Source organism: Sycon ciliatum, chromosome 4 (assembly GCF_964019385.1).
Source record: "Sycon ciliatum chromosome 4, ocSycCili1.1, whole genome shotgun sequence".
Classification (NCBI taxonomy): Eukaryota; Metazoa; Porifera; class Calcarea; order Leucosolenida; family Sycettidae; genus Sycon; species Sycon ciliatum.
In genome coordinates, this window is record NC_088646.1 from 32,297,556 (window position 1) to 32,306,738 (window position 9,183).

Sequence of the window (9,183 nt, forward strand, 5' to 3'; positions counted from 1 at the left end):
ACACCTGCCGTTGATCCGAAGAAGAAAAACAAGAAGAAGAGGAAACACGGCGATATCGTTGGTGAAGCAAGTAAGTCCTCTTCCAGTGAACCGCCAACCAAGAAGAAGAAAAAGAAGAAACCGGATGCTTCATCGCGGGCACAGCAGCAGCAGCAGCCATCTAAGGCGTCGGTGGCTTCCAGCGTGGGCCATGCAGAAGCAGCTGGACCTGCTGCTGCGATGCCTGCACTGGACCCGGAGGATGCGCAGCTGTAAGTCATCCGGGTGTGTTCAAGGGGATAGATGACCACTGTGTGGCATTGAGTGTTTGCTGCTGTCAGGATATGCGTGAGTGGTGTTTGTTATCTCGCTGATGTTCTGTATGAAGTCACATGAATTTCACTTACTTATCATCCTGGTACTATCACGCTGTGGAAGATTGAACTCTCATCAGGAGTTTTGTTTCTGTAGATCTACCCTGAATGAAGTGGCTCCAAAAATACTAGTAGTAGTAAGAGCTGCACTTGAAGCATTTTTTTAGGATCTGCAGCAATGGAAATCATGAATATATTGCCATTCTGCACCACGCTGGTTGCATGTCTGACAAACGTCTACAGTAATTTGGCATTGAACAGCATTGCCATTTTGCGTCATTCGTGTTGTGGACAAAGTGAAATCATCAGCCGTGTAATGATGACTTTGGAGCAACACGTACAAGTAGCATTTTTCATCTGTTTGGTTTTTCTTGTTGCATTTCAGGCCTCCCAAGCCACAATCAGCTGGTGTTCCGCCGTCGACGGCTAACTCCCAGGCCAGTGGTGCTGTGCTGGCTCCGTTGCCTGATCCAAGCGTGCCTACGAAGTCTGAACAAGCAGTACGTTTCAACACTATTTTTTTTAGTAATTATATTGCATCTTTCAGAAGTGTACTTTCCTCTTGAACATCTTCTCGTTATCTCTAAACAGCTCTGAGCATTTGTGCCCATGGTTGTATTTGTTCCTGTTTTTCTACAACACTTATCATGTTTTTGTCCGCTGCAGGTTGGCAACAAGGCCGAGAAGTCCAGTGCCAAGGTTAAAACCACTCCGTCCGTTGCTAAGCTGGGTAGGGGCATAGTCCTGCCGCCACCCGAGGATGATATCCACGTCCCCGTCGTACGCCTCGGTAGCATGTCTGGTGAGCCCCGGGCGGGTGATACGAACACCGTATTGCCGCCTGCACCGGTGGTCCCTGGTGGTGCCAGCACCGCTGACGCTGCTGCTGCTCCTGCCGCAGCCATTCCATCAGCGGACCTGCCCCGGGCGGCAATGCCTGCGGAGAAGATGTACCTGTGTCCAATATGCCACAAGCCTGATGACGGGGAGGTGATGATCACCTGCGACAAATGCAATAATGATGTCTGGTACCATATGTAAGTAGTCACGCGACCTATCCAGCCTGGCATGCATGCTACTGAGCAGGCTGACAAGCCGCTGTGTTTCTGAGCTTTACAGGGTAGTTTAGACAGTACTATGAAAACTCCCCGGATACGGATTCCCCTATTCCGGACACGTCCGCTTACCGGGCACCTTTCTGACCCATCTAGAGGAACAAATTTATGGCTTTTCAACGAAAAATGGCCCCAAATACTATTGATTCGCAGATTGAGTATTGATTGGCATAGAAAATTGTTTACTTGCATTCAGTAAGTATGCAAGTTCAGAGTCACGGGCAATTCCTAGTTACATGCAATTCCTAGTTACATGCAGTGCTCGGTCCTAACCTGCCAGGGGAATCCCTAGCTACATGCAGTGCTTGGTCCTAACCTGCCAAGGGAATTCCTAGCTACATGCAGTGCTCGGTCCTAACCTGCCAAGGGAATTCCTAGTTACATGCAGTGCTCGGTCCTAACCTGCCAGGATCTGGGGAGTTTTACTGTATAGGCTCTGTGGTTGAGCCTGGCAGGGGCTGTTTAGCTGACATGCTTAGCTAACCGATCGCTCAAACTGGCCTCAGCATATGAACGCCACCGTGTGCCGAACACAAACATGGTTGACTTACTCACGGCTGAAGCGCCACCTTCGTATTGCATGTGCTGCTCATGAGTCATGAGTGAAGATTGTGCCACGAGATTACAGAGCGTAGTCATGACGCGAATTAAGCACCAGCACGATTGTCATGGACTTTCCCTTTCATGATGTGTTTTTCCTCCTGCAGAAATTGTGTTGGTCTCAAAGCGCCACCCACAGACAACGAAAAGTGGTTTTGCCCACCATGCAAGAAGAAAGTCGACAAGAAGGCAAAGAAGAAGAAGAAAGACTCGTCGCACAGCAGTGGAAGTCGCAACCTAGCTCCGATAAAAGTCACTCTACCCTCAACGGCGGGTAAAACTTCAGGAGGACCCACCACTGGCAGTGAACCTAAATCTGCTCCATCAGCCACAACATCAACACAGCCTGCAACGTTCTGATCACTCAGTCTCATCAGTTATTAGATATTACGATAATGTGTCAGGGTCACATGACGGTAAAGCTCAAGCTGTGAGGTGTAAGATTATGACTTTGTTAGCTGTTCAAGCATAATCCCAGCACAATACAGTACTGTACTGCTAAACGTACAAGTACATACATGTACATGTAGTGTGTGCAGACGCTTCGAGGAAGATAAAAGGCTTTCTTCGTAATAAATAGTCAAGGAATGCTGCTTAGAAAGATGGAACTAGCTTGGCTTCAGAAGTATGTGTTGACAAGCAGACAGTTCTCTAGTCATGCACATAGGTATGCTGACAGTAGTTGTGTGAATTCGCTGATTTCACAGCTGAAGGGCATTGCCGTGTGCTGGCAATACCCATGCTATAATTCGTCTTGCTGAAGGGCATTGCCGTGTGCTGGCAATACTCGTGCTATAAGTTGTCTTGATTCCGTCTTGATGTTCTCGTCTTGATGGTATTTCTCTCGCCATCCCGGTGCTGCTATATGCGTTATTAGTTGTTTGATGGCCTTGAAGAGTTCCGATGATATAATCATTTGAAATTGTGCCTACATGCCCACTTTACGATGGTACGAGATGGCTGTTTGGGGCAGGTGGTTTCACGGCGAAGGCGGGAAGCTTGGACGCGAACAGTGTGGCCTGAATGAGACTGGATATGGTGTGCGGAGGCTTGTCGTTGCGATGCTTCTTGACGAACATGGGATTGCCTTCCCGCTTTGCCTGGAACAGCGGCAAGACAGCATGCAGAGGACTTAGTTCGCTATGATACTGTAGTAGTAATAGTGAGTGTTCCATACAGGCAAGAAACGCTGCCTCGGTACTGCACTGCGTATACAATTCATGCTTAGCTAACAGTCATCTGCTCATTGTTGTGTACTTCAAGAATGCTGCACAGTATCGGCAATGCACTGCTGATGTAGAATCATGCTCTTGTACTTCCTAGTTCCAGGGGCGTAGCAGTCAGTCCGGCCAAAGCTTTGGCCGGACCACTTTTTCAAAAAGTGCCCAGAATGCAGAATTTCGCACCCTAGTTTCAAAATGTTCCCCGGGGGAAACCCCTCCGGCCAGACCGCCTCCAACGGCGGTGCTACGCGCCCGAGTTCTTAAGGAAGACAGCAGACCAGTCCGGCCTGATGCACGCAATGTACACACCACTGAAACAATCAGTGATGAGAAGCAAACCAAAACTCTCTATCCTCATAGTACCCATACTAGGGCCATAGCGCATTCTGAAGTAAGGCTAGACTCACCACAGCGCCTGTGAATCCAGTGCTGGATTTGCGGTAGATGTCCTGTCGGCTTGTTGAGAACAGAAGCTGCAAGCATTGGAAGATTACCGAGCATACAACACATACATCTTGTTTATTCATGTTGAACCCTCACATGCATCTTGACTCTCGCGAGCCACTGGTGTACAGTATACGCATTTACCTGTGATCTAAAGCTAACATTCAAGCAAAATCTGGAGAAACTCGGTGCTGGAATGTCTCACTCCACCGGTCAGGAAAACGCCTCACAAGGGTTCTGAAACAATGCAGAATATGTTTTTATTCCCAGCCATTACGCCCAAGCCCTGCTGTGGACTAATAGTGGGAATGTCTTTGGACAACAGCGATCCTGCACAATGGCTGTAATGTAAGTAGAGCAAGCACAATGCACACCGTATCTCACCTTCGGTTTGCCGAGGAACTGCTGCTTCTTGACGGCCTCCAAGTGCACGGTGGACAGGCCACGGGGATGGAAGAACGGCGCCACTTCTAGCTGCTTGAGCTGGCAGAGAAAGGGCGTTAGCCGGCGGTCGACGTTGACTGACAGGCTGGGATTACCGCACGGACACTGGCAGATGCTGTTCAGGTTACGCAGCGCAGTCTGCAGAGAGTGATGGAAAAACATGACATTATCAAACTGCTGGAACTGGCGTGTAACAGATAAACGAAGAGCTGAGACGCAAAACCCGCTGAGCGAGGCAACTTTCAGCTCAGCATAATCAAAAGGTCTAGTGGCATCACTAGGCAACGTTTCACATTCAAAATCTGACTAGAACCATTTCGAAACTGGAGCATAAAATAATATGGATTTGGATACAAAACGCACATAAAATGAATCCTCTTTTGGCCATTATCCGAAAAGGGATAAAAAATGGATTTAGCGGGGTTTGCATTCCAGCTCTTCAAATGGCGACTCGGAGTGAAATTCTCAACATGCTACTCATACTCAGATGTACACTCATGATGTTTCAGTAGTACTATGGCAATAGGTCATAATCCACAAGTGTAAAAACATATATAATTTTATTTAAAAAAGAATGGTACCAAACCTGCATTGATTTCTAGATGCAATCACGTAACTCAGTAACCGATTCTGTGTAGGGCAACAATGCTTACCTCGAGACTAACTTCCTTTGTTATTGCAACCTCTTTAGCTTTGGCGTGCGAGATCTTTGCCTTGGCGTAGTACTGGTCAGCATGCCTGTTCAAACCCAGCTGTACGTAGACTACCGCCAGGTTGAACAATACCTGAACATCAGATGAAACACAGGCATTTATATTGAAATGAGAACTTCATAGTGCGGGAGCAACAAAGCCCAGCCTTCCGTGATCGCCATTCGCCAGAGTTGGGTAATAGTAATACACATACGACAATGCTAGGAATCAGCACAAGACTGCATGCGCAGAGCTGCCCACCGAAAAAACCATGCTCCGGCTTACCTGATACTCCCAGAGTATGTGCTTCAGTCCCAGCTCACGGTAGTCAATGAGCAGGTTGCCGCGCAGCAGTCGGTGGCACTCTATAAAATCTTGCAGTGCATCTTCATCATCTTCGTTGCTGTACACAAAGATACAGTCCAACACGTCAGCGAAACTGTTAGCCTAAAAAACCGAAAAAAATAATTTCCGGCGTGAACTTGGTGAATGATTGCCCAGTCCTTGTGAGAAAGAGGCCATGGTATTGTTTGTGGAAGATATGTTAAATATCTCAAGGCAATCTGGAGTCTCCAGTAGTTCTACATTAGTACTAATGCAATGGTGGAGGTGTAGAGAACCAGCTGCTCGCTTACCTTCCCATGTTATGGTGTGCAAGTGCGCGCTGGAATGCTGCAATGGCTAAATGCGAATCCCTGTCCAGTGCCTTGCTGTATTCCTGCAGTAGGCCACAACAACAGCAACAATGCATTCTTTACGTCTCTGAACAGGGGGAGACTGAAAACACACACTTGGATGCAGTACGTAGATCTATGTGTTATAGTTATGTTTGCTCACTTATCCCTTGACCTGCACTGGAACACATTCATGCATGCGTACATGGCCAGACTCACTGTGATGAAAACACATGCATCGCCTCCATTCATTCTAATGCGGAACGGATGTCTGTCTGTACTGAAGTGCATTGACTGCTTATGCCATGGCTGCCTATTGCCTTTTTGCGCCCTTCACGTTCGACAAAAACTGTCGATGGTCTGTCCTAGCCACTCACCTCAATAGCCTCTCCATAGCTTCTCTCCGACATGTGAACGCTTCCGATGTTGAACGAGATCCGGGCGCTGTCTGCTGGCATCTGTCGAAAGAAACGTAGCGACTCTTCACAGTCTCCGACATCATCGTGAGCAGTGATCGCCGATTCCCACAGCGTGGTGGTCGTCTTACATGGCAGGAAGCTCGATTGTCTCTGTAGCTCAGACATGGCCAAACAATACCTTGCGTTTCGCTCAAAATTATCGAAACTAGAATGTCAACAGGATCTACTTCCGAATAGTTTCAATCCCACTTTATATACTCCCCGTCGCCACGTGCCATACTGGATGGGCGATGATGTATCGCTTGCAAGCTACTTTGTAGTTGTCGCTGACCCATTTCTTTTGTAGTGGATCGAGTTGGGTCCTGTTCCTGCTCGTGTTGGCGCATACATTCTTGTAACTGAGCGAAGCGTTTAGTAAAGGCAGCTTTGCCGTAATCGCAGCGCAAACCATGGCTGTTGTGTGAACGTGATGGTTATGTGGCGGTCTGGGTAGCCCCAGACCAGGTCGAGCAGCGTCGCAGCAGTAACATGGCTGCGCCGTGACACGACCCAATCGGCTAATCGCATGCCGAACATCATGTGTGAGCAACGGAGTGCCTGACGTTGTGTGAAGTCGCGACTTGTTACGAATGTTACCCGGCCCTGGCACACCACGGCATTCTGGGCATTTCTGGCCTTACTAGCCCTGGATCCATGTAACAATAATTGTTGAAAGTGTGCACACGCATTGCGGGATGCTTCGACGAATCGACTTGCACTACAGTGGTACAGACTACATACAGTCTCACTCTCACTGTATCAGTATGGGTTCAGAGACAGAGGTCACTATTGCATTGGGACTGACAGTCGGCGAGAGCCAGCTTTCAGGGGATAGGATCCACTGCGCAGCCACGTGGTCCAGCGTCGGCTCGTGCTTGTAGTCTGCAGATCTGTGCTCCGTGGCAAGGCTATGTAACGCTACGTCTGGCTTCTGACAGATGGGTACGCGCCAACATCAGGAGGAAGTACAAAGCACGGGCAGGAAGGGCGAGCTCGTCACAGATTCAATGCGATTACCAACACCCCGTATCGCATCAATTCGACATCGGATGGGGAGTGCTCAGCGACTAACAATCAGCTGTGCAAAAGTGTCTCCATGACAGGTGATGTGTTCGTCGTTTGCTGGAACAAACAATACCAAGTCAACACTCGGCCACAGGTATGGCGTGTGCACAACCACCGCTTTGTGCTACTACGTTGCTTCAGGCGATTACCCGACGTTTCTGTGAGTCATTACTCTGCAGCGCCGAGTACATTGTCGCGGATGGAAGCGATGGTGATGGAACTTTGAAGATTGATTGAGTGATTATCGTGCTCCGCTGGGTTTAGTTTTGGCACGTATGTGATCAAAAAAGGCAAGGCGAAAGATTCAACCGCATGGCGTGACCAATCCCTCCGCCCATCTCTCTCTCTCTCTCTCTCTCTCTCTCTCTCTCTCTCTCTCTCTCTCTCTCTCTCTCTCTCTCTACCTATCTATCTATCTATCTATCTCACTCTCTCTCTCTCTCTCTCTCTCTCCGGCTCTCTCTCAGTATTTATCCCTCTTTCTCTTTCTCTCTCTCTCTCTCTCTCTCTCTCTCTCTCTCTCTCTCTCTCTCTCTCTCTCTCTCTCTCTCTCTCTCTCTCTCTCTCTCTCTCTCTCTCTCTCTCTCTCTCTCTCTCTCTCTCTCTCTCTCTCTCTCTCTCTCTCTCTCTCTCTCTCTCTCTCTCTCTCTCTCTCTCTATCTATCTATCTATCTATCTCACTCTCTCTCTCTCTCTCTCTCTCTCTCTCTCTCTCTCTCTCTCTCTCTCTCTCTCTCTCTCCGGCTCTCTCTCAGTCTTTATCTCTCTTTCTCTTTGAAAGTTTCTCTCTCTTCCTGTTTCTCCTCGTTCGTCAGTGCTTAGGAGTTAAAATCATGTACATGCTTGTTCTTTTTGCGCAGTATCGTAGTCTACGGGTATGTTGTGCACATGTGATTGATGTAAACGTGAGGACGTCCGTCGCGGATTTTCATCTGACATGACCTTTAGTAGGCAATGGTCGGTGCTGAACTTGATACTGGCAGTACTTGTGCTGGGGCCAAACCACCACAAAGATCGGTCTTTGTGGTCCACTCTCGAACAACACACACACTCACGCACAGAAGTCTCTGCTGAGAACACGGGGGCTCGGCAATGGCGATAAACTGAACGGAAGAAAAGGCCACTGTGACGTGACAGAAGTACATCACAGACAGTGTTGGAGGGTGGATGTGTGTGTGTGCGGGGGGGGGGTGGTAGTGCTCTTACACTATAAACTATAGACAGTGCATACAATGACAAGTAACGGAATGACTATGTCCATGTAATGATGTCAACTCGCCAAGGAGATTATCTGATTCAGCTGTTTACGAGGACAGCTCGTTGAGACCGCACACCTCTTGCACAGGAGACCGCTTTCCAGTTTTCCATTCCTTACCACCAGGGCACCTGGATACTAGTAGTCAGTGCAGGATCAACTCCATTCCTCAGCCTAGCCTACTGGTACTACTAGTAGTACAGTAGTAGACCTACCTGATTTGGGCACGCATATGCTGCAGCAGTGCAGGGCGCCAAACACCATTGACACTTCGCGAAGTAAGTGCCGATGATGTAGATCGCGTGCTGGAGACATGCGTCAAGTGATGTCCAGTGTCTGCCACAAGCCCTTGCCGTTTACTGATATTCTACACCGCACTCCACACACCACAGACTCAGTCCACATTCCACAGTCCTTGTGGACGTTGATAACACCTACCCACCAACGCCACGGCACTAGCCTGAACCATGCACACAGACAGACAATCAGTCATGTCAAAATCAGTCATACAGTTTACTCATACAAAATTTAAAATGATTATGAATAAGGTCATGATTGTACTGCTAGAGTGCTGAGTAGATCTACTCTTGCTCATACTGGTACTAGTACAGTGCTGGCAACTGAAATCCGACCCCCTGGGTTCACTTTCTAGCGGCCTCTATTTCGGGTCTTTGCGATGTGAGCGCACTGATCAGGGGGTCGGATTTCAGTTGCCAGCACTGTAGTAGTCCTCGACTGAGAGTGAGAGAAGGCCCATTCCCACCGCAGCGCAAGGACCGCCTAGTCTGCACGTCATGTACATGCTGAGATACCGGTATTTAACTCGATCGCACAAACTGCTTGCGCCGCGCCCCGCAGGT

The 9,183-nt window shown here is 48.6% G+C and overlaps 2 protein-coding genes across 3 annotated transcripts in view; one reads left to right on the top strand and one right to left on the bottom strand.

The window, feature by feature from the left end:
• Positions 1 to 3,012, top strand: part of LOC135815697 (transcription initiation factor TFIID subunit 3-like) — a 15,373-nt gene extending 12,361 nt beyond the window's left edge. For both annotated transcript variants that reach the window (XM_065329023.1, XM_065329024.1), the window contains 4 exons: positions 1 to 251; positions 739 to 853; positions 1,020 to 1,390; positions 2,176 to 3,012. The exon at positions 1 to 251 is cut by the window's left edge. In XM_065329023.1, the coding sequence (XP_065185095.1) occupies positions 1 to 251; positions 739 to 853; positions 1,020 to 1,390; positions 2,176 to 2,428 (990 nt within the window). In that variant the 3' untranslated portion in view covers positions 2,429 to 3,012. The remainder of the gene's footprint in view (positions 252 to 738; positions 854 to 1,019; positions 1,391 to 2,175) is intronic.
• On the bottom strand, positions 2,418 to 6,358 carry LOC135815698 (NADPH oxidase activator 1-like). The gene is made up of 7 exons (XM_065329025.1): positions 5,923 to 6,358; positions 5,507 to 5,589; positions 5,157 to 5,274; positions 4,833 to 4,964; positions 4,120 to 4,317; positions 3,699 to 3,764; positions 2,418 to 3,168 (listed from the first exon to the last, which is right to left on the bottom strand). The coding sequence occupies exons 1-7, from the start codon at positions 6,127 to 6,129 to the stop codon at positions 3,010 to 3,012; spliced, it is 963 nt and encodes a 320-aa protein (XP_065185097.1). The 5' UTR covers positions 6,130 to 6,358; the 3' UTR covers positions 2,418 to 3,009.
• Between the last annotated feature and the right edge of the window lie 2,825 nt (positions 6,359 to 9,183).